At 44.6% G+C, this 26138-nt stretch overlaps 1 protein-coding gene across 10 annotated transcripts in view; it reads right to left on the bottom strand.

The window, feature by feature from the left end:
• SORCS3 (sortilin related VPS10 domain containing receptor 3) overlaps window positions 1–26138 on the bottom strand; it is a 522792-nt gene that overhangs the window by 216681 nt on the left and 279973 nt on the right. For 9 of the 10 annotated variants that reach the window (XM_039481980.1, XM_039481984.1, XM_039481985.1 and 6 more), the window contains one exon: window positions 17049–17148. In XM_039481980.1, coding sequence (XP_039337914.1) covers window positions 17049–17148 — 100 coding nt within the window. Of the gene's footprint in view, window positions 1–17048; window positions 17149–22675; window positions 22695–26138 lie in introns of those variants that run through there. The other variant, XM_039481987.1, reaches the window with a different exon arrangement.

Genomic DNA, 26138 nt, shown 5'->3' with positions numbered 1-26138 from the left:
GAACACAAAGTGGCATAAAATGCTAAGTACTCCAATAATTTAAATCAGATCCTAGACATCTCAACTTGGGCACCCAAGATTAGAGGACACTTTGAATGGAATCTCTCTGGGCATCTGTTCCTCATCTGTACACTGTGGATCATATTGTCTCATCTCAAAGGAGTATTACACAAGTAACTTCATTAAGGTCAGTAAAGCATTTGGATGCTAAAATAATGAATTCCACAGAAGTGCCTATGAAGAAATTAATAATTCTGTTTTCAGAGCAGGGTTTGGGCTAGTGGGGCCACTAGATGATCGAGGTGCTAAAGGAGCACTCAAGGAAGGTAACGCCATTGCAGAGAAACTAAATGAATTCTTTGCTTCAGTCTTCACTACAGAGGATGTGAGGGAGATTCCCACACCTGAGACGTTCTTTTTAGCTGACAAAATCTGATGAACTGTCCCAGACTGAGGAGTCATTATAGGAGGTTTTGGAACAAATTGATAAATTATACAGTAATAAATTACCAGGACCAGATGGTATTCACCCAAGAGTACTGAAGGAACTCAAATGTGAAATTGCAGAACTACTAACTGTGGTATGTAACCTATCATTTAAATCAGCTTCTATACCAGATGATGGGAGGATAGCTAATATGACACCAATTTTTTAAAAAGGCTTCAGAGGTTATCGTGAAAATTACGGGCCAGTAAGCATAACTTCAGTGTCATGCAAATTGGTTGAAATTATAATAAAGAACAAAATTATCAGGCACATAGACAAATATGATTTGTTGAGGAAAAGTCAAAAAATGTTTAAAGGGAAATCATGCCTCACCAATCTACTAGAATTCTTTAAGAGAGTCAACAAACATGTGGACAAGGGTGATCCAGTAGACATAATGTACTTAGACCTTCAGAAAGCCTTTGACAAGGTCCCTCATCAAAGTCTCTTAAACAAAGTAAGCTATCACGGGATAAGAGGGAAGGTCCTCTCATGGATCAGTAACTGGTTAAAAGACAAGAAACAAAGGGTAGGAATAAATGGTCAGCATTTAGAATGGAGAGAGGTAAATAGTGATGTCCCCCAGTTATCTTTACTGGAACCAGAAAAGTCAGATGAAATTCAATGTTGATAAATGCAAAGTAATGCTCACTGGAAAACATAATCCTAACTATACAGTCAAAATTATGGAGTCTAAATTAACAGTTCCCATTCAAGAAAGATCTTGGAGTCATTGTGGAGAGTTCTCTGAAAACATCCACTCAATGTGCAGCAGCAGTCAAAAAAGCGAACAGTGTTAGGAACCATTAGGAAAGGGATAGATAACAAGGCAGAAAGTATCATAATGTCTCTATATAAATCATGGTACGCCCACATCTTGAATACTGTGTGCCGATTTGGTCACCCCATCTCAAAAAAAGATATATTGGAATTGGAAAAGTTACAGAAAAGGGAAAACTAAAATGAGTGGGAGTATGGAACAGCTTCTATATGAGGAGAGATTAAAAAGACAGATTTTTCATCTTGGAAAAGAAACAACTAAAAGGGGATGTGATAGAGCTCTGTAAAATCATGACTGTTGTAGAGAAAGTGAATAAGGAAATATTTACTCCTTCACACAAGAACTAGGGGTCACCAAATGAAATTAATAGGCAGCAGGTTTAAAACAAATAAAAGGAAGTATTTATTCACACAACACACAGTCAACCTGTGGAACTCTTTGCCAAAGGATGTTGTGAAGGCAAAAACTATAACAGGGTTCAAAAAAAGAACGAGATAAGTTCATGGAGGATAGGACCATCAATGACTATTAGCCAGGATGGGCAAGGGTGCAACACCATGTGGACACATATGGACTGAGGGCTTGTCTTCACTACCTGGGAGATCCAGCAGGGATCAATTTAGCAGGTCTAGTGAAAACCCAGTAGATTGATGGCATAGCGCTCACCGCTCAACCCCAGTACTCCAGCTCTCCAAGAAGAGTAAGGGAAGTCGACCGGAGAGCGTATCCAGTCGACTCAGCATCGTGAAGGCACCAGGGTAAGAAGACCTAAACTACATTGATTCCAGCTAAGTTATTCACATAGCTGGAGTAGAGTAATTTAAGTCGACTTACCCTGGTAATGAAAACAAGCCCTGAGTGTGCCTAGCATCTGTTTGCCAGAAGCTGGGAGTAGACGACAAGGGATAGATCACTTGATGATTGTCTGTTCTGTTCATTCCCTCTGAAGCACCTGGCATTGCGCACTGTCATCAAACAGGATACTGGGCTAAATGGACCGTTGGTCTGACCCAGTATGGCCGTTCTTATGTTCTTGAATAGTGTACAGTAAATAAGGTCTGGGGCTAGGGTGACCAGATGTCCCGATTTTATAGGGACACTCTCGATTTTGGGATCTTTTTCTTATATAGGCTCCTATTACACCCCACCCACTGTTCTGATTTTTCACACTTGCTGTCTGGTCACCCTATCTGAGGCACACATTGAACAAAGAGGATGAGAAAAGAATATTGAATAGCTGCTCATTCAGTGAGCACCCCCATCCTGTGCACTGAATGAGGCAAGGGTCCTGTGGAAAAATAGAATGTGATCATGTTAATAAAGATTATCATAATGCATATGCACAAGCAGGCTGAATTAAGGTTGTACCAACAACCTTATTTCTGGCTTTTCCTAACTACTGAGGGCTTCACTTTGCAACCATAAATGTTCTTTTAATGTAATTCTGTCACACTTCTTCTCTCTCTCTCGCTCTCTCTCTCTCTAGATACAAAATCTCTTGCTATATGTATAGAGAGAGACAAAGTGTGTGTGTGTGTGTATACACACACACACACACACACAGTACCATGTAAAAGAGGGAGCTCAAAAAGCACACACATTATGCTTTTTCAACTCCCCCTTTTACATGGTGCCATATGTGAGAGTTTTGTTAATTATGTTTAAAAATAAATACAAAAGAGATAAGTGACTGACATTTTAAATATTGTTTGTTCTTTCAAAGTAAGATGCTACGTGAATCTCTGTTTTTCTATGTTTAACGTACTCCAAGTAATACCTCACTGCGGCAGGTCTCACAGCTCTGGGGTTACAATGTGTCATTAGAGGTGGTTTTGGAACAAATTGATAAACTAAACAGTAATAAGTCTCCAGGACCTGATGATATTCACCCAAGAGTTCTGAAGGAACTCAAATATGAAATTGCAGGACTACTGTCATCTGTAACCTATCATTTAAATCAACTTCTGTACCAAACGACTGGAGGATAGCTAATGTGATGCCAATTTTTAAAAAGGGCTCTAGAGGTGACCCTGGCAACCACAGGCCAGTAAGCCTCACTTCAGTACTGAGCAAATTAGTTGAAACTATCGTAAAGAACAAAATTGCCAGACACATAGATGAACATAATTTGTTGGGAAATAGTCAACATCGTTTTTGTAAAGGGAAATCATGCCTCACCAATCTACTAGAATTCTTTGAGGGGGTCAACAAGCTTGCAGACAAAGGAGATCCCGTGGATATAGTGTATTTAGGTTTTCAGAAAGCCCTTTGACAAGTCCCTCACCAAAGGCTCTTAAGCAAAATAAGCTGTCATAGGATAAGAGGGAAGGTCCTGTCATGGACTGGTAATGGGTTAAAAGATAGGAAACAAAGGGTAGGAATAAGTGGTCAGTTTTCAGAATGGACAGAGGTAGATAGTGGTGTCCCCAAGGGGTCTGTACTGGGACCAGTCCTATTTAACATATTCACAAAGAATCTGGAAAAAGGGGTAAACAATGTGGTGGCAAAATTTGCAGATGATACAAAACTACTCAAGATAGTTAAGTCCCAGGCAGACTGCGAAGAGCTACAAAAGGATCTCGGGCAACAAAATGGCAGATGAAATGTAATGTTGATAAATGCAAAATAATGCACATTGGAAAACATAATTCTAACGATACATATACAATGATGGGGTCCAAATTAGCTGTTACCACTCAAGAAAAAGAAGATCTTGGCGTTATTGTGGATAATTCTCTGAAACCATCCACTCAATGTGCAGCGCAGTCAAAAAAGTGAACAGAATGTTGGGAATAATCAAGAAAGGAATAGATAATAAGACAGAAAATATCATATTGCCTCTATATAAATCCATGGTATGCCCACACCTTGAATACTGCGTGCAGATGTGGTCACCCCATCTCAAAAAAGATATATTGGAGTTGGGAAAGGTTCAGAAAAGGTTCAAAAATTATTAGGAGTATAGAATGGCTTCTGTATGAGGAGAGATTAATAAGACTGGGACTTTTCAGCTTGGAAAAGAGGTGACTAAAGAGGGATATGATAAAGGTCTATAAAATCATGAGTGATATAGAGAAAGTAAATAAGGAAGTGTTATTTACTCCTTCTCATAATAGAAGAACAAGGGGCCACCAAATGAAATTAATAGGTAGCAGGTTTAAAACAAACACAAAAAAGTATTTTTTCACGCAACGCACTGTCAGCCTCTGGAACTCCTTGCCAGAGGGTGTTGTGAAGGCCAATACTATAATGGGGTTCAAAAGGGAGCTAGATAGATTCATGGAGGATAGGTCCATCAAGGCTATTAGCCAGGATGGGCAGGAATGGTGTCCCTAGCCTCTGTTTGCCAGAAGCTGGGATTGGATGACAGGGCATGGATCACTTGATGATATCCTGTCTGTTCATTCCCTTTGGAGTACCTGCCATTGGCCACTGTCAGAGGACACGATACTGGGCTTGATGGACCTTTGGTCTGACCCAATATGGCCGTTCTTATGTTCCTAATGACCAATTTGGGGAGGATGGAAGTTTGGGGTTAAGGTGTCACATTAACTTGGGTCCCAATCCTGCACTGAGAGCTGTGTGAATAGTGCCCAGTCAAGGTGTATAGAATGACTGAAGCCAAAGGGGGACCTCTGAGGGGCAGGGATCCACCACAGCTCTCAGTGCAGGATAGGGAGTAAATGGCAACAAAATTAAAATCTGCCTTAGAGAGAGAAAGGATGCCAAAGACCACGAATTAAGGAGGTGCCCAGAAACCACAGTGATGGAATAAAATAGAACAGATGATACAATAGAAAAACAGATGTTATTTCAATAATAATAAACAATGCTTAGTATTTCTAAAATATTATTATTACTTAGTTATTGGTTGTGTATGCCTTCCAGCCAAGGATCTCAAAAGAGCTTTACAACCATTAATGAATTTAATCTCCAAGGCTTAATTTACAAAAAAAAAATAGATTAAAGCATTCATTAATATAACATAATAACAAAAACAAAGCGATTTAAGGAGTACTAAAAATATGTCCATATTTTAAGAGAGAGTTCGAATAACTGCACTGCTTTGTCTTTACTCAGCAGCTTGCATATGAGGATCTCAATGCATTTTACAAACTCTAAAGAATTAAAGCTACCAACATCCCGGTCAGAAAGAGACGTTATATCTCCTGTTTCTAGAGGGTCAAACTGAAGCAGAAAGAGTGATGGTCCAGATCCAAAAGGGATTTAGGCACCTAACTTGCCCAAGCTCACAAAGCAGGAGGCTGAGATGAGAACTCAGGGGTCCTGGATTCCTTCGTCCGGCTACTACTTTACAATGACATTGCCAAAGAGCCTCAGGGCCTCGTTCCTCAAACATATGACACCAGGTTTACACTAAATCATTAGGTGAACTCAGCTACATCACTCAGTGATATGAAAAATCCACACCCCTGAGCGACATAGTTAAGCCAACCTAACCCCGGTGGACATAGTGCTAGGTTGCCAGAAAATTTTCTCCATTGACCTACCTAACGCCTCTCAGTTTAATGTAGCCATAGCCTATGTAACTCTTGTTAGGAGAGCAATTTCAAAGGGACCTACTCAGTAAAGCAAGTCGTATGCTTAAGTGTTTGCGGGGTTGGACCTTAAGAGGCCAACACTTGAAGAAAGAAGGATGTTCTTGTGGTTAAGGCTCAACACACCTGAGTTTAATTCCCAGCTCTGCCACAGACTCCTTATGTGACCTGCGGGACGTCACTTTGTTTCTCTTTACTCAGTTCCCTGTCTGTAAAGGGAGGGTAACACCGCTTCCTTCCCAATCTTGGGGCTTGTCTTAACAAAGAATTAGTGCAAGGCAAGCTGGGGTGTAAAACTACCCTGCACCAGCCTGTCATGCACTACCCGGCTGGGTGGACCTTGCTGCCGCGAACTAAAGCTTCCATGGTGTACTTTGATCCAACCTGCGTTGAGACGGGAGTAGGGCAATATGCACTGGGGAACTTTTAGTGCACGGCAACAGGATCTATTCAGACAGTGCACAAGCGGACCCTGATCACAATCAGCGCTTCTAGGAGCCAACATTATAACGATAAAGGAGGGTGTTGCACTGAGCTGACCGTATTAAAGCTACAATTTCAAACCTACAACAAAGGACAGACTCTTCCCATTGGAGGCTCTTACTGGAGATGCACTTTTTTCAGAGCACTGCCGCACAAAGGAACGTTCCAAGGAGAGTAATGGGTGCAGCAAAGGAGTGCACAGAGGGAGGACGACAACTCAATTTGGATCCCAGGTAATGTAACCTCCCTTCCGTGGTGGCTACACAGCCACAGGCCATTCAGTAAATAGATTTCACTGGGCCAAAGGAAAAGATTAGAAATAAAAGACAGTGAAAGAAATGGTCCTATTATTCCTTCCCTGTGGCTCTAACTTACCCATTGTCTTGCTGTTATAAATATGTTCTCTTCAAGATCACAACGGCGCGTGTCAGTTCAAGGCACACACAGGTTTATCACAGTGTCAATATAATAAGGAAAAAAGGGTCCAAAGAAACCTTCCATCTGCCAAATGGCTTTAGGACTCTGCAGAGCTCAGCTCCCCACCAACTGCTCGGGAGGCAAACGTCAGAAAAACGAACAGATCCTAAATGACTAATGGGCGCCCTGGCAAGGGATGGCAGCAAACCTCGGGCTGGGTTAGTGAGCATGGAGCCCACATTTGGAACCACAGCCTTGGCATCCTATCAACCAGCTAGGACGCTGGGGGCACAGGAGAGGAAATGAGGCAGCCCATGGAATTTCCATTGGGGACCGAGTGGGGGAACAAAGCCAAGATTCAGAAGTAAAAGCATGATGTTATTGTATATTATTTGTATGGCAGTTGCACCTAGATGCTCCAGTCAGCGATCCGGACCCCCCCCCCTGCGCTAGGGGCTGTACACGCACCAACAGAAAGATGGAATCTGCTCTAAAGCGCTTACGATGTAAGAATGTAATGAGCAATAAAAGTGAGGTCCAGCTCTCTGTCATTTAAGGTCTACTGCCACTGCTGAAAGAGGAGAGTTGTTAGCCCTGGACAAATCCCAGTTGGGTACCTATTTATTCCACCTCCTTAAATTTCTTTCTGATGTTATCACATACAGTAATAGTATTCTGCCTCACTGGTTACCCTAACCTGCTGTATTCAATGTTGCTGTGTGCTAGCTGTTAAAAACCATACCTTATTCCACCCAAGAGGCTGCATTTCAGTGGTGGGTTAAAAAAAAATAGCCTACGGGCTTTTAGCCAGTGATAACTTTCTGGGCTTCTGTCTTCCTCAATACAAGTGAACATTTCGGGGTCTGATAGGATGGGGCTGTGGGACCCAGACATTTACCAGGGCAGGAGAGCGGTTCTCTTCTCCTCTACTGCCCCAGTGCTGTGGGTTACTTCGCTCGACGAGCTTAGTATCACTCTCTTTCACACTGGAGTTCTGTTATAAGGATTACTTTGGGACAACCCTCATTTTGATCATCACAGCTGAATAATTTCTACAGATGAAATTCCCCAGGGTGCAGAGTGCTGTGCAAGGGCTATGTGCCACTTAAATCCTCAGGACGGCGCCAAGAGCAACGCTCTGCAACAACTTCAGACAAGAGCTGTGTCCAATTGAAACTGCAAGGAGCATTCAAGGAGGCCGAATATAGTTACCTTAGTGGAATCCAGCCAGAACAGTAGGATTATCACCCCCACTTTTAGTAGGGTGCAGTGGAATATTAAATGGCCCTGAGCAAACAGGACCTCAGGTTTATTCACTTTATGTGAACAATATCTATGGTTGGTTTGTTTTTTCACTTTTTCATTTCTCCCTCTATCCAATCTCATCGGAAGCCCAAGGCTCAGCGCTAGTGGAAAATTTTCCACCTCAGTTTTTTCAGTGGAAAACTGGGTTTTCAACTAAAGGAAATCTCTCAGGAGAACGGTCCGTTTTCCAGGGGAAATGTTATTTTGTTGGAAAAAGGAAAACTTGAAAACCCAAAGTATTTTGATTCAAAATGGCACCAGGGTGCCTTATGGGAGTTGTAGTTCAGGTACTTTAGGCTCCCACTCTCCCCTGTGTGCTGGGTTTTGTGGACAGACTCTATCTCCCATAATGCACCACAATGAGGAACTCCTCTGATGCACTCCTTGCACCAAGAGGGGTGAAAGCCAAGAGCTGAATGATCGCTCCAGTGCCAGTCAGTAAGGATGCCTATTAGGAGTTAAATTTCCACACAGCCCCAGGGGATTCACTAGCTACAACCCAAGCAATTTGTTGAAATGTTCCTTGCCGTCCATCCCTCCTTCTATGCCCATCCACATAACAAGTGAGTTTGAATCCCTCCATTCCTTCCTTGTGCGTGTTCTCGCTTACACATAAATGCGTCTCAATACTCAGCCTTACGACAGTCTCTGCCACTAGCTGTAGATCCCCACACAAGGAAAATCCCTGCAAGCTGCCAAAAATGCCTGGTTAAAAAAAAACAGCAAAAACAAACCCAAGTTGGATTTTTATTTGGAAACAGATCATTGAATTCTAAACTCCACAACAATTCTTCCCCAGCACAGACCAATTCATTTTGCTGCCTCCACCACTCCCCATTCATTTCCAATTTCCAACAACGATTGCCCCAGTCACAAACCCCCTGCAGCCCAGCCCTTGATTCTGCCACACACATCCATGCACATAAAAGAGCGGCTGGCATAAAGTGATGGAACTCCCAGAGCTATTCCAGTTTATTCCAGCTAAGGGTCTGGCCCTGTCTCTGGCTCAGATGCAACAGTGTCAAGATCCGTAACACAGCTAGCAATGCACAGGGAAAAAATTTTATTAGAAAGAGCAAACAACTGCAACTCCTGTTCCCACACTGCAGTAAGTATCAGCCTATAATAATGTGTAACTACAGCCCAGAATGCATCACACACAAAAAAGATCAACAGAAAACTGGCATTCCTGCTGCCCATCAGAGAATACCTGCAGAGCACCCAGCAACTTTTTGCCATATCCCTACGGATGGATCCATGGAACAGAAAATCCAAGGAAGGCAATGCCTATTTGGAGGAAAACCTTTGCTTTTTCACAGTGCTAGCCTGTTTTTCCTTTGAATCATATTCATCTGCAGCAAAGGCTTCTGTAAGATGATTCTTGAGTCTCTCGGAAAATTATCGGAGAGTCATAAGGCCCATTTCAACCTGTACGTAATTGATGCTGAGCCAGATGCCCGCTATTGTGGGCTCTCATGCAAATAACTGGGTGGGTGTATGCATTGGAGTGAAGGATGCGTCCTAGAATACGCTCTGCTAATTACAGCCTCTTAACGGGGGTGGAAATCTCACAGCAACAGGCACTTTGGCTTCCCATCATTACTGGAAATAATAATTATGTAAGAAAACCATAGCTACTGAGGACTTCACAGCTGTCCATGGGCTGCGCATCACAACCACCTGGAACTCCATGGTGACAAAGGGCACAGATCTCGTTGCAAATGCACAGAACCCGACCACTTGAGCAAACGGAGAAATCATCCGAGTTCCTCCCAATACGGGGTCTATAATACAACAGTCAAGCAGTTCTGACTCCAGCCAGGAGAGGGCAGCGGTGCATGCATACCAGCCAATTGCTGATATCATTTCTCAGCTTCAAAGCAGGATGAAAACATGTATCAATCCATCCTCACAACTCCTCTCTAAGCAGGATAAGTAGCAGTATTCCTACTTCATAGGTGAGGCAAAGAGAGAGTCATTGCTCGAGGTGGGATTAGAATTCAGTAGCTCCTGGCTTCCAGGCCTGTGCTCAGACCACTACCTCTAGGCTCTAGTTTTATTTAACACGTGCTGTCTGCCCATCTGTGATGCTACTACGCAATCGTACGGTGTATTTTCCAAATACCCATTTCCGTTTCTAGAAAACGTCCCCCCAAAACACTGCCACATCCCACTCCTTTGAAGTGCGAGACGTAGCAGCAAGCAGCTCTGCGGTCTAGTAGACAGAGCAGGGGACTCGTGGATTCTAACCTGATTGCTAATGACTGAGTGTAGAGACTTGGGCAAGTCACTTAACCCCTCTGGTCCCTTCAGTTACCGATCTGTAAAACAAGACTGTCCTAAATTTACAGATTGGAAAACTGAGGCAGCGTCTACTGTACACTTACCTGAGTGCAGCCAAGATCACACACACAGGTGAGTGTACAGTAGACAATGCTGTAAGGCAGCAGTGGATCCAGGGCCTTGGGGAAGTCACTTCACCGCTCTGTGCCTACGTTTAGGCATCTGTGAATACAATGTAGGTATACAATTGCAGAGGGCACCATTTAGAGATTAACAACAGACAAGTGAATATAGAGTATCTTCCTCTACGTAGAAACACGCTGATACAGCAATCACTGGAGAGCAGCAAATGTAGTGTGTTTAAACCAGGGGTCGGCAACCTTTCAGAAGTGGTGTGCCAAGTCTTCATTTATTCACTCCAATTTAAGGTTTCACATACCACTAATACTGTTAATGTTTTTAGAAGGTCTATCTCTATAAGTCTATAATCTATAACTAAACTATTGTTGTATGTAAAGTAAATAAGGTTTTTAAAATGTTTAAGAAGCTTCATTTAAAATTAAATTAAAATGCAGAGCCCCCCGGACTGGTGGCCAGGACCCGGGCAGTGTGAGTGCTACTGAAAATCAGCTTGTGTGCCGCCTCTGGTTTAAACAGTTACGGACCACTCAGCAAACACCAGTAAGTTAGTTGCCACACTCCTCCAGTAAATTAGGTACAGTAAGGATCACTATTCACCACTTCACCGATGAGGAAAACTGAGGAAGAGAAGCCAAGTCCTAATTCACAGTGACACCGGGAATTATTTGTCACATTCTGAGCCAAGGGCTACTAGTCATTTAGTGGCTACATTTTGAGTCAATGACAGAGCCAGGAATAGGACTGAAGTGTTCTAAGATACATAATTTCTTGATCATTCTTCCTTCCACACTAGCTCCGGCTGGCACCATCTGTGGTACACTTAGGTGTCTAAATACCTTTGAGGATCATAGCCTAACTCCCACTGAAATCAGTGGGAGTCAGATGCCTTAATAGCTTGAGGAATTGGGCCTTGCCTACTTGTGTGACCTTGGGCAAGTCATTTCCCCTTTCTGTGCCTCAGTTTCCCTACCTGCAAAATGGAGATAACGATATTTACCTACCTTTGAGCTTTACAGATGAAAAATGCTACATCGCTGCAAAGCAGAGTTGGCTGAAATTATCTGACAATTTGAAATTTCTATACACTTTTTTTTTTTTGTGGTGAAAAATATTCACTTCACAATTGTTCAACCAGTTCTAGAAGAAAATGTTACTCTGGGACAATGCAGATTGCAAAGCAGGTAAGAGGCTGAGACAAAGTATTCTCAGTCGGGGATCTCCCTATGGTACAAACTTGCAAAGGACAAGAGGCGAATCCAGAGTCTGACTGTCTTTAGGAAATACTGCAAGACCTTCCTCTTCAGAAAGGCCTTTCCAGCGCAAGTATGACACTCGCAACATTGGCACTCCCCTCCACCCCAAAAAACCCAGTCCACCAAAAGCCCCTGAAATGAATCAACCTAAACTAAAGGAAATTACTATGCATATAATAAATATATAAATAATTAAAAATTAAAACCTAAATTCCTACCCCAAGCAGATGTTTTACCCTGAAAGGAGAGAAGTGCCAAGGACCCCATGAAGTTCGTTAGAGACTTTGCAATTGGTTTTACGTGGAAGGCGCTGAGATGTTATGGTGATGGGTGGCAGGTAAAATCCTAGGATAGACAGATAGATTTTTAAGGGCAGGAAAGACCGTTGCACCATCTGGTCCGATCGCCTGGATAGCACAGGCCACAGAGTTCCATCCAATTACTCCTGTACTGAGCCCCATAATTTGTGTTTGACTAGCGAATGTTTCCCCACCCCACCCCAAAAAGGCATCCAATCTTGACGGACGGATGGATCGATAGAAAGCATAATTCATTATTGCACATACAGCTCTTGGAGGTTGAAAGGTGCCATGTAGTTGCAAAGTACTGATAATATTAATCACTATTATGGGAGACAGGGGGCAGCCTGATATTAGGAGACCAGCAACTCCTAGTGACCTGTCAGCATAACGGCTCTAGGCACTATGAAGAATGCAACTGAATTCAATAATTTGCCATTATGCTCCCCAAAACTGGGGACAAGAGCTCTGCTTTAAAACAAAAATGGGGGGATTCGGTCTTCTTGCCTTGTACTTTAGTTAAACCCAGGGATACGTTGCCAATTCAGGTAAATGATGTTTATACACCTGGCATTCAGCTGAATGCATAATTCCTATTTAGCAGTTGAATTTTTAGGCTTCAAAGGAATCTGACAGGTAATTCCCACTCTAGTTCTACAGGGCAGCCGAGAAGTGATTATCCTTCTCCCTAGTAAATCAATTAGGAATGGATGGATGTAGCAGGGTTCTCCTCCTCCAAGTAACTGTTAATCGTCTAAGCACTAACGAGCAGACAGCGTTAGCAGCAGTGTGCAAGCTAATCAAATCGACAGAAAGTGTGAGCGTCTCTGAGTCTGACCGACAACCTGGGAGGTTCAAACTCAGGGAGAAACTGATACACACTGTAAAAACATTTCACCTGGGAATGGAGAGAGAGAGAGAGAGTGTTCATGTTGCCCTCTTGTGACAGCTAAACAAAGAGGTTGTAAGATTTACATCCGATGCACATGGGGAGTTACTGCCTATAGCTCAAATGGTTAAGGTTGTTTTTCATATTGCAGTAGTGCCTAGTGGCCCCAGTCAGAGACAAGTTCGCCATTGTGCTACGTATCGTATGAACATTTAACAACAACAGAAATGCTCCCTGCCCAGAAAAGTTTACAGTCTAAGTACTTGGGACTGCTTCCTCTAACATGAATTCATCTCTCTCCCATCCTTAGACAACGCAAAGGAGAGGGTGGCTCACGGTGACGTGATCCTGGGGAATGACAAATGCAAGACAATCTAATACAGCAACGGAGATGCTCAAAGCACTTTACGAATTCTGTACATAGAAATCACACTTTGTCTTCCATTGATGTGGAGCCAATTTGAGGTTGACACAAGGCAGCTGTTGAACTGTGTGCAGCAACAATGCACGACCATTTAGGACAGGATGCAATTGAAACGGCAAGGAGTGAGTACACGTACTGGATGGTGGGGTAGAACGGTCACCCAAGAAAGGACTACCGGGGTGGCCAACCTGTGGCTCCGGAGCCGCAGGCAGCTCTTCAGAGGTTAATGTGCAGCTCTTTGTATAGGTGCTGACTCCAAAGTGGAGCTACAGATGCCAACTTTCCAATGTGCTGTGGAAACAACCCCCTGCTCTGCCTCAGGTCCTGCCACCACTCCCTCCCTTCCCCCGAGGCACCTGCCCCTTCCCCTGAGCCTGCCATGCCCTGCTCCTCCCCCCTACAGCCTCCTGCACACTGCAAAACAGCTGATTGTGGTGGGCGGGAGGCATGGGGAAGGAGGAGGAGACGCTGATTGGTGGGGCTGCCGGTGGGTGGGAGGCACTGGGGGCCGGAGGGGAGTAGCCGATAGGGGGCTGCTGACATATTACTGTGGCTCTTTGGTAATGTTAATTGCTAAATTCTGGCTCCTTCTCAGGCTGGCCACTCCTGGACAAAGCTGTAAATCCAGAAGGGTTTCTGAAGTTGTTAGGAAACGGCGTATCCCAAGGCTGTGACTAGGCAATGAAATAACTCTGATGATGTAATACAGTAGATTCTGCTTCATAGCAACCCCAGTATTAACTTTTGCTCACTAGCAACATTTTGCCGGCAAATGATCCTGTCCCATGGACTTTGATATTAATGGGATATGGATATTGGCAACAGGCATGCCAGGCTGCCTGTTAACTCTATTAGAAGAGAGGCCCTACCTGAAATCAATTTGCTGGCTCTGGATCTATGCAGCCAAGTACTTCTGTTGCACATCATGGCTTCCAAACACATTGACCAGCTCTCGCTGACGAAGTTAGGGCTCTGGACGCCCAGCGTGGGCAGGCGCGAAGCAAACGCGAGTAGCTGAGAAGTTGGGTGTCTCGAGATCCGTTGTTTGGTGCATTAAGAATAGTGGTAACATTTCACAGGATCACGCGATCAGCACAACCCAAGGCGACAAGCAGCAATGTGATGGCCAGGATGGCTCTTTATATATAAACACTATAGTAAAATTCTGTGCTGCTGCACTCGGTGTCCCACAGGCGGAGCGTCCACTCTAAGGACATACAGCACAGCAGGCTAAGATCTAAATTTGCTCTCTTAGTTACAGGGTAACAATTATGGCCGGTTTTGATTGTGCCTTTTTTCATTTTATTTTTCAACACCGTATCAAGCAGAAATTAAATAAACAGGAGCTCAGCTTCTACAATTATTGTGTCTTTGCACAAGTACATGTATGCATGCACCTGAAAACAAAGCCATCCGCTTCCTGGAAACTGCAAGATAATGGCACCATTTTGCTGGGAAACAAGTGGTTGCTAATAAGCAAAGTGTACTGTATCTGCAACCTGATATCTTGCTTCAGATCTTAGGTGGGTGAAGTTGCTCTGGAAACAGAATGAACTAGAATCAGCGCTCCAGCTTGCTTCATAGACCCATGGCTTTTAAGGCCAGAAGAGAGCATTGTGATCCTCTAGTCTGAGCTGCTGTATAACACAAGCCAGAGAATTTCATCCAGTACCAACAGACTGTCTCCATATCAATCCTGTGCACTAGATCTCACCAACCCGTTTTGAATCATCCTGTCTGATGCTTGTGTGGTTTCAATTACACTCAGTTGAATAGAATCCTGTGGCACCTTATAGACTAACAGACGTTTTGGAGCATGAGTTTTCGTGGGTGAATACCCACTTCATCGGATGCAAGTAGTGGAAATTTCCAGGGGCAGGTATATATACGCAAGCATCATATGCCAGCAATGCCCCTCTGCTATGTACATCGGCCAAACTGGACAGTCTCTACGGAAAAGGATAAATGGACACAAAACAGATATTAGGAATGGCAATATACAAAAACCTGTAGGAGAACACTTCAACCTCCCTGGCCACACAATAGCAGATCTTAAGGTGGCCATCCTCCAGCAAAAAAACTTCAGGACCAGACTTCAGAGAGAAACTGCTGAGCTTCAGTTCATCTGCAAATTTGACACCATCAGCTCAGGATTAAACAAAGACTGTGAATGGCTTGCCAACTACAAAACCAGTTTCTCCTCCCTTGGTTTTCACACCTCAACTGCTAGAACAGGGCCTCACCCTCCCTGATTGAACTAACCTCGTTATCTCTAGCTTGCTTCTTGCTTGCTTATATATACCTACCCCTGGAAATTTCCACTACTTGCATCCGACGAAGTGGGTATTCACCCACGAAAGCTCATGCTCCAAAACGTCTGTTAGTCTATAAGGTGCCACAGGATTCTTTGCTGCTTTTACAGATCCAAACTAACATGGCTACCCCTCTGATACTCAATTGAATAAAGTCTCTTAATGAGGCCAGTTGTCATCTTTCTGACTTGCCGTTGGACTCTCAAAAAATGACTCCTTCGAGCACAACAGCTGGGACCTTGTGGGGGCAGCAGTGATAAAATCTGTACAGCAAAATGCAAACAACTTTGTCCCATTTCAGTCAGAACATTGACCAGGTGAAGACAATTTTCACGAGAATTCAGCCTCTGCTTTGAAAAAAATGAAAAAGCTGCCATATACATATGGGTACGGTAGTTCTGGCTGATTATTATAGAAATGTGCCGGTCATAAAGATTCCAGACAGAGAAATAAACATCAGGCCTGAAACCTCTGTGGCCTGACCAGTGATTGAAAAAACAATAGTAAATAATAGCAGCAGCAAAATACAACTCTGCAAAGCTATAGAGAGAGACATGAGATAGGCAGTTTGAAAATGATCAAACGTAATAGTCTCCGAGCCTGCCTAACATGCAATACTGATACAAGCATTTAGCTAGAGCAATCTTGGTCTGACTTCCAGGGGCAGCTAAAAGTGCCAGGGCTCTGCTAGTTCCTTGAACCACCACAATGATGACTTCAAATAAAAAAGCACTCAGTAGTCACGCTCCGTCTGCGGTCTGTGAGTCAGCTGCAGCTCTAATTGCATCATGTGGGAAGCCTGGGCAGAAGGCTTGAAAGCTATGACATCATGTTCTCTCCCACAAGTTCCACTCAAAGCTTGGGTCCCAGCCCACAGCTCCACACGCACACATATCAGCCCTCTGATGTGACGTAACCAGCCACAGGTGTCAGTTACAGCTTTTCCTCCAACTCTTTTGCTAAATGAGGGAAACATAAAAGGAAGCAGCGTCGAATGCAAGGAAGGGATGTCCTTTACCTGGTGTTTCCAATACTAAGTGGCTGATAATAAGGCAAGGAGAGGTGCATTAGTTGAAATCAGCAGAAGCAAGTGTCTCAAAAACATTTGTGTGAATTCAGCTTATTTGGAGGTAGAACAGCAAGTAAATTTACCTCCCTTATTTCTCTAACAACAGACTAGACACTTTCTGCATGAGATTCAGGGCTTGATTCTGATCTGTATTACTGCCATGTAAATCAAGAGTAATTCCACTGAACTTCACCGAGTTACACCCGTGTAAATTAGGCCAGATTCATGTCCTTGGGTGCCTGAGGATTTACTGCTGGATTTTGCTTTAGGATCAGAATTCTTTTTCAAATGAAGCGAGCATGGTAATTTTGTTTCTATGGCTACCAGACCAATGGCTCTCCCTTACCTTCCTCTTGTTCGTAGGACTGACGTAAAGGTAGCTCAGCACGGTCTTCAGGCCCACTTTGTCATTTAGCTTTTCATAGGTAGTGCCATAGTCTGTTGACCTGCAGGGAAGAAGAGACAAAAAGAAAAGAGAAGGTTATTCAAACGTTGGGGAGGAAAAATAGCATCTGACCAGATGCCTGAGGCTGCACATTCTTGTTCCTAAACCTGAGGTTTCATTCCAGGTAGAGGATGGAAAGGAGAGGAGAAAGACCTTGAGCCCTTGGGGCAGAGACTGTGTCTACATCTACTGCTCCCCATTCTGCAATGAGAATCATGTGGGCAAACTCCTGTGCCCAGGCAGAGCCCCACTGATTCTGGGTGCACCCGGGTGGTTTTCAATGGAGGATCAGGGCTGTCTGTAGGTTCCTAAGAATGATACCCTGATCCCACGCAGCACCCCAGACACTCCCGTATGATTTGTGTTTAAAACAAATAGAACAGATGAGTCCACAGCAAAAACCTCCCCCAGAGATTGGGATCAAAATCCATATCCACATCGTAGCAACTGAGTTCATGTCTAAATCAAATGTATCCATACTGCCATCTCGAAAACTCTGTCGCCCCCGTGCTGATCTGTGCCAGGTGTTTTATTTTTCTGTGTTAGGTAGAGAGATTCAGGCAGATCCCACAAGAGACAGCAGATGATCTGGGGGCGACGCTGCCCATTCGTGACTGGCAAAAAGCACTGCTTCCATCACAAAGGGGTTTCTGCAGCTTTCTCCTCCTCCTCTCTGGGGGCATTTGGAATCTGTTCCCCTTGCTTGTTGCCTCTCTGTGTTTTCACCCTCCCACCCCCCAAAAAAAAAACTAATGTCCATGTAGTCTGTTATCCTGTCTCCAACAGTGGACAATTCCAGATGCTTCAGGGGAGGATGTAAAATCCTCACTATGCACCTAACTGTGCAAAATTCATGGCCTGGGAAGGAATTGCCTCCTGACCCTTTATGGTGATCACTGCTCAGTTTATGCCCTGAAGCATGAGGATTGGTGGCCTTGGGATGTTCTCCTGTCCCTTTCCTACCCCGCCCCTTCCCCTTCATCCTCCTCCATATATATTTGAATAGAAAATATTTAGGAACGCAATGCACTCGCTAGATGTATGCTCCCTCTGATACCAGCTGTAGCACAGGTGTTCGTTATCATGATTTCAGTGTCACTGGTTCCGGTTTTGAAGTGTCAGGGAGTGCTGTGATCAGTACTCTGATCCCTACGCATCTGCTGCAGGAATGGGCCATGCACCTCTCCCAGTGCCAAAGTGAATAGCATTGCTCCCCTAAAGAGTTTAACAGAGCTGCTTCAGATTCCCTGCCAATTGACTGTAGAGCCTTAATAACCCTTAATCCAGTTCAGGCACTCCCCTAGCACGTGGGAGACCCAGGTTTAATTCCCCACCCCCGATGTGGAGAAGGGATTTGAATCTGTACCTCCCAAAAGACTGCCCTAACCACTGCATTGAGCTGAAGTTTATCCGGAGGGCCAGCTCTTCCTCTTCTGTGCAGGGTAGGCGTGTTCCCAGCATACCTACCAGATCAGGACCCAAAGGCTACATAGGCAGGGGAACATCTAGTTCGTGAATCCCACTGGGAGTTAAGCACCAAACCACTAGGTGGGGTAAGGACTATGCTGGGTGTGCTCAGCTGCTGAACTTTAGACACCTTGGGGACATTAACAGTGAAAATTTAGGTGCCTAAGGAATTTAGGCACCTCCAGGGCTAAGCAGCAGCTGAGTGGCGGGAGGGAGGGTATTGTGAATGCTGGACTTAGACACCTAAGTCTCTTCATGAATCTAGCCCACGGTGGCTTTACGATGATATCTCCATCTTCATTTCCAACTTCCATGGTTCAAAGACCATCCACTTGAGAGCAGCCAGTGCCCAGAGGTGCTTTTACTGTATACATTTCACAAGGGATAGCTGAGCTAATGACCAAAGAGAGTCAGAATGGGATATATTCCATTGATTTCATTAATGTGGTGCCTTGAAAGGGCCACACAGCAGTTGATTTTGTTTACTCCAATTGTAAGACACAGCAGGTGGAGGAGACAGTGAATCTAGCGGCTCAAGCACAAGTCAGGATTCTTAACTCCCGTGACTCAGTTTCCTGATCTGCAAATTGACTAGAGCAACAACTAATAGCAATAATACTTAAATATTAGCAATAGCTACCTAAATATCATTCTGTACGACAAAGAATTATATTCAGGATTAACTACTGGATATGTGAAAATAACTGTACTGATAAAATAAATAATGATGAATAACAATAATATGATTAGCAATGGTGGAAGTTGTGACGATGAGAGGAAAGGCACAGGCTTTCAGTAAAAGGTCGGAAAAGCTCATTCTGCTGTACATTCCCGCTCACTAATCTAACAACTAGAGCTTGGGGGGGGATTTTCACACGCTATTTTTTTTTTCCTGAGAAAAATTCAGATTCAGTGACATGGGAACGTTTAACAGATATGTGGACATTTTGACACATTTTTCATTTTGAAATTAAGAAACGTTAAAAAAAATCAAAACAGCCAGTTTCAACATTTTCCCAAAAAAAATATTTTGATTGTTTTGTTTGTATTGACTTTTGGGTTCAAAATTGCCTTTAATTTTATTTTTTTTTAATTAAACAAAAAAGAGTCAAAAGCTCAAAATTTAAAAGAAACATTTTGATTTCGTCATAACAAAAGATTTGGTTTGACCTGAAATGCAATTTTTTTCAAAAAATTTCAATTTTATTAATTTAAAAAAATATCATTTTCATTTCAACCCAAAATGATATTTTTAGTAATTGTAAAATTGCCAAATCCGGCTCTCCTCAGAACAAGTTGCCAACTTTCATGTGGTAAATAAGCATCTGACTTTCACAATAAACCCCAAATCAAGCTAATCCCATTTCAAAACAAGGCCAAAACAAGCCAATCCCTAAGGACCCCAACACTCCATGTGACTAGATCCCCCCCGGCGTGCAGTCTGGGACTGTGGTGGGCCCGCTGTGCACCCCTGACTCTCTCCTCCCCATCCCCGTACTTGCCCATCTTGCCTGGAACTGATAAAAAAGAGAAGCAACAAGCTACAAGCCAAAAATTAGCCAATAAACAACTCACAAGCCAATTAAGACAAAAACAAACCCAATTTCTGTGTCCCGTCCCCCCCCGCCCCCTGGGTTTGGCATATCTGCTCAGAACACCTCATCATCAGTTTGCACCGCAGTGGCCAGTTTATCCACTCTCAACACAAAGCTGTTGGGACATCACCAGCGCCAAAGCAAAATGGTGCACCAGGTAAGAGAGAGGAAAGATAAACAGGCCCTCGCACATCTGCATGCTACAGTTCTGATTGGGATATGCTACCAAAGCAGAGCTTTATATAACCTCCAAAGAGGGACCAGGGAGTCTCCACAGAGTCCATTAGGCTCTTATGAACCTATTTTATATGGAAGATGCTCATGTACTATGATGGCGAGCAGCAATACAAAACCCTAAGACAGACAGACTGATCTGTGTGGAGTAGCTGTCATTGTCATATAAGCATGGGGAGGGGGCCTGATGAGATCAAAGGTCAACCTCCATTTTGGAAGATGGGGTCTGGCCTGCAGGGGGCAGCACTGGCTGCAAGCTCCAACAGGCTCTCACTGCTGTATTATGGGGAGCCTATGTAACCCACACACCTTCTGGTGTGGTGTTCTGTCCCATCTAGACCACTTAAAAGAGAGAGAGATAAAATAAGTCTGCTCTACAGCCTTCACTAAAAGCTAGTTGGCTTTTGGCTCATGTGGTAGAGGCTCATGCACTAAGCTTCCGAGGTCCCAGGTTCAATTCTGCCCATTGACTACTAAGGGCTGTTGGCGTTACACATACATAAAAATAATTGGCTTGTTCAATACAAGCCTCAATGCAAAGTACCATGTGTCCATTCACCCTTGTATACACCATGCCCAATGCCACCTGTATGGCTGAAGCAAATTACATTGAAGGAAGAATATCGACCGGTTTCTAGGGACAACGATTGCTTTGATCCAGTAAAGGGAGGCATATGAGCCCTCTATTCAAATCAATCAACTTTCCTTGACGCTATAATGGCACTGAAATCTGTTTACTCCCCCTGGAAAAAGCAGATTTATAAGGTAAGTCACTTATTTGGAGCTTGTGGATTTTCCTGTAACCATATGGTAGTCAAAATGCAAGAGAGAGAAAATTACCTGCTTGATTCAACTGCCCTGACAAGCTACTAAGCATTTAAACCATGATGCACCTGCTCCCAAACTGTATTAGAGCAGGGCTTGTGGACCTAATATGGAGTGAGAAAGTTCCCTCTAGCAAGCCCAGTCGTAACTCAATGTAACGAGCACCTAAGGAAATCAATCCAATTCCCACATTTATATGAGTGTGGGCTTCCTCACAAACCCTACTGACAAATGGGCCTGAGCCAGCACCTTCTAATATTGCAACAACAAGCACTCATCCTGGGCAAATGAAATGGAGGTGGCGGGAGAGAGAGAGCGAGAATATTGGAGCAGACAATGACCCACCTGGGACAGCCAGGAAGGAGCCGGGTGATATGAGCCTCTCTTTAGAAAGGACAGGGTTACGCCAGCTGACTCTCGTCAGCAGAGCTGTCCCATTGGCCGGGTCTCCCACCCCGCCCCGCCCATGCTCTGGCAGGGAGAGAAAAGGAAAATGGAGGGGTTTTGTTTGTTTGCATCTTGAACCATTCGGCTGAGGAAACAGGCAATAAAATATGGATCAGCCCCTCGGGGATGGAAGACCTGCAAACACTGCGACTTGTTTAGCTGGGAGTGTGCGTGTGTCTGAGCCTCCCTGTAAGCAGAGGTCTTCTCTTCCCCGCGGGGTGAGTCATGGCGTTCGTGTGCATTTTCTGTCTCCCCTTCCCTTACTGTCCCCTCTGAATGTGCCTCTGTCTCTGTCTGAAATGAAAGAATGTCTGGGGACGTGGTGAAATGTGCAGTGATCCCTGCAGAGCTTGACACCATCATTCAGGGATAGACCCAGTTCACCCATCAGTGGCCCTGAAATCCCTGTAGCTACACCACCATGGCCCCTAAGCACAGAGAGGAGCAGGAGCAATGCAAATCCTGCTGTCTCTCATCTGTATGCGAGGATTTGCACCCATTGCTGGCCTTCCGTGGCTGAATCGGGGTTATACCAGAGCGTAGGCCAGGCCTTAATTTCAGAGAGCACGACGGAAGGAAACGCTTGCTCCAGACTTACAAGTCATAGAAACCCTCTGTGAGGGTCACCAGCTTCCCACCCAGTTGGGGAGGCTGAGACGCGGAGGGCTGCATGTAACTGGCATGCATACCTGTGCATTTAAAATGAAGAGTAAATGCACAGAACCTGGCGTGTTAGACAGCTGACCCACTGCCCCATTTCACAATGCTGTTGTGGTCCCACCACCCCTTGTATGTCCCTCCTGCTCTTTGGGGGTTGGAGTAGATGACCTCCTGAGGTCCCTTCCAACCCTGAGATTCTATGATTCTCTCTCCCAGCTTATTTCCACAGCGGCAGTGGGCTATTGGCACTCTATTTTTCCTACCCTGGTGATATTTCCCCCTGCACCACTTAAGACTCACTTGGGATCTGAGAGGTGCACATTCCTTGCGCTGCTCCACTGCCCTGAGGTGAATTTCACCCTCCACAATTTGGATATTGCACAGCTACCAGTGCTCAAGCCCCCTGGGTCACTGTTACTGCAGGGGAGAGAATTTGTTCAAAGTCCCAATCAATGCTCTGTGACTTGGCAGTCAACAGGACCCAGGCCACTTTGGGTTGCGGAGTGCAATGGTTCACTCTGCTTCGTCCTTGATGCCCCTTGGTTTGTTCCTCTGATGTTCCAGTGTGTCCAGTGATGTGTTGCTGAGCATCCCTATGCAGGTGACACACAAATTGGGGGAGTGGTAAATAATCAAGAGAACATGTCACTGATTCAGGGCAGTCTGGATCGTTAAGGAAACTGGGCACAAGCCAACCCTTTAATACAGCTAATTGTAAACATGTATATCTAGGAACAAAGACTGCAGGCCATACTTATGGGATGGAGGACCCTATCCTGGGAAGCAGTGATTTGAGGCTGTGGTGGATAATCAGCTGAACATGAGCTCCCAACGTGGCCAAAAGAGTTAATGCCATCCTAGGATGAACAACCAGAGGAATCTCAAGTATGAGAAGAGAGGTTATTTTACCTCTGTATTTGGCACTTGTCTGACCGCTGCTGGGATCCTGTGTCCAGTTCTGATGCCCACAATTCAAGAAGGATGTTGATAAATTGGAGAGGGGTCGGAGAAGAACCACAAGAATGATTAAAGCATTAGAAAACATGCCTTACTGTCCTAGATTCAAAGAGCTCAATCTATTTATCTTAACAAAGAGAAGGCGCAGTCTGCCAGTATCTCCAAGGGGAACAAATATTTAATAACAGGCTCTTCAATATAGCAGAAAAAGATAAAACACGATCCCATGGCTGAAAGTTGAAGCTAGACAATTTCAGACTGGAAATAAGGCATAAACTTTTAACAGCGAGAATAATTAACTATTGGAACAGTTTACCTAGGGCTGTGGTGGATTCTGAATCCCTGACAATTTTAAAATCAAGATTGGGTGGTTTTCTAAAAAGATCTGCTCTAGAATTATCTCAGGGAAGTTCTATGGCCTGTGTTATGCAGGAGGTCAGATCAGATGATCCCAATGGTCCCTTCTGGCCTTAGAACCTATGAATCCCCTGCACCCACTGGGGCCTGGGAGTTCTTTTCCCCACTTCAAAATATCAAGGATGCCTCATGTTGCCTCTCCTTCTGTTGGATGACCCAGTCATGTGTAATGGGAGCTTTTTCAGCTCTTAGCTGCAGTAGGTACATGGAGCCAACTCCCTAGCAGGGAGGGCTTTGACCCAAAGCATTTTAGCTAAATAGGTGTTATCCGAAAAAAGTCAGCAAGTCTAACTGTCTGAATAAAACCAATTTCCCTCTCGATTCATCCAGTCTCACTTCCTCGGTATCTTGGATATCACAATTCTACCAATTCTCACAACACTTTCCAGGGTGGGCAAGACCTGAATCTCTAATGTCAAAAACCAAATAGGTCACCTTTAAGTCTTTTGGTGAGCTCTTATTTGTCCTCAATTCCACTGATTTAAATTTTTCCACTTTAATGTGCATGGTCTCCAAACAAAACCCTGCAAAAGTTCCTCCTAAGGAACCGGCTCATGATACCAAAGCAATTTTTTCCCCTTAATGACAGCTTCAATCACCAAAGGTTTGCAAGACTTGAAGATGACCTCTGCTGATAAGCTTCAATTTATACAGTGCAGCGGAGATGGGCAAGGCAAAACTGGCTGTCATTGTGTATTAGTCATTATGATTCATAGTTCAAACTGAAGAAGATATGAGCCGTCTGGGAGCACTGGGTTTTTGTTTTGTTCTGGGGTGGGGTTTTTTTTACAGCAAAGGTATCCTCTGTGCTTCTTCAGTCTGAATCTTTGCAAGGAGACTAGATGGCTCATGGGCTTGGCAATAGGATAGAGCCTTCTACCACTAGGCTAATGATTAAAGCCCTACCACAAGCTAGCAGTGATCAAAATTTGTTCTGTTTGATGGTTCTTCAGGGTCGGTTGTGACAACTGGGCTGACAAATGTACCCGAACTGCAAACTCAACGTAAAAATTATGTAAAAGTTAAAAAAAAAGGCATAATAACCTATAACAACAAATGTTGATGGGAAAAGATACAAAAGGGGAGTGGAATAACTCTAAATTAGTCTAAACAAAAAGGCCAAATATATGATTCAAGGACTGTGTTGAAATTATGCTTGTTAAAAACAGGATATGTGGAGCTGGAATTTAATGAGCCAAAACTGACATGTCAGATATTAAGTCTAATTGATGGACAACTATTCAACCCACATCTCCCTTTTTGGGTCCTGAAAGAATGAGATTTTGTGGGGAAATGAAAGAACGAAAAAGAAGAACAGACAGAGGCTACTGGAGTGTGCTTCACCATCATGGCTGCCAGCCCGGCTCTTTGCTGGGACCCCGGCCTCATTATCCCGATGCTGAGAGGTGATCTGACCAGAATGGGCCAGAGAGAGAAACCCAGATAACCTCACCACCACCACCCCTCACCATCTCTACCGGCTCCAGCTGAGTCCCAAACGCCATCTGGAATGACAGTTATTACTGTCTTTGGTACCATCTAAGAGACTATCAAAAAACAGGGCTTTTCCTAATAAGACTGGATTTTAAGACTGGACAATGTTCCCTCTCATTTTTTACATCCGTGTGCGGAATGAATTTTGTTATGTGCACCAATCTGGAGACGATGTGAGGTGGGGGTGGGGCCGAGGGATTTGGAGTGTGGGAGGGGGCTCGGGGTTGGGGCAGAGGGTGGGGCCAGGGATGAGGGGTCTGGGGTGTGGGAGGGGGGCTCAGGCCTGGGGAAGAGAGTTGGGGTGTGGCTCTGGCTGGGGTTGTGGGCGCCAGGGTGTGGCCAGAGATGAGGGGTTTGGGATGTGGGAGGGGTTTCAGCGCTAGTGCAGAGGGGTGGGATGTGGCCGGGGTTGAGCGGTTTGGGGTGTGGGAGGGTGGCTCAGGGTTGGGGAAGAGGGTTGGGGTGCAGGATGGGGGGGAGGACTCTGGCTGGGGCCTCTGGAGTGGGGCTGGGGATGAGGGGTTTGGGGTGCAGGCTGCCCCGGGGCTGTGGCAGAGAGAGAGACAGAGAGGACTCCCTCCAGCCCTCTCTTGCCACAGCAGCCCAGGGCTGGGGGCGAGGCGCCTCTCCCCACCACAGCTCTGCATGCCCCCTACATTTCCCCTCTCCAGTCCAGGCCCCTGTGGCTGCATGCCTGCACAGCCCTTGATAGCCTGCTGTGCGGCCATGCAGCTTAGAGGGAACTTAGGACTTTAACAGCAGCAATGACCTCTCCAGCCCATCACAACTAACCTATTCTCTTCTCCAAAGGCCAGTTATCATCATCATCTTTGATACCCTCTAAGAGACTGTCAAACAACGTGGGGGGAGGGGGTTTCCTTCTCAAAACTCTCTA

Source organism: Mauremys reevesii, linkage group 7 (genome assembly GCF_016161935.1).
Source record: "Mauremys reevesii isolate NIE-2019 linkage group 7, ASM1616193v1, whole genome shotgun sequence".
NCBI classification, from domain to species: domain Eukaryota; kingdom Metazoa; phylum Chordata; order Testudines; family Geoemydidae; genus Mauremys; species Mauremys reevesii.
This window is presented reverse-complemented; position numbering and strand designations above follow the sequence as displayed.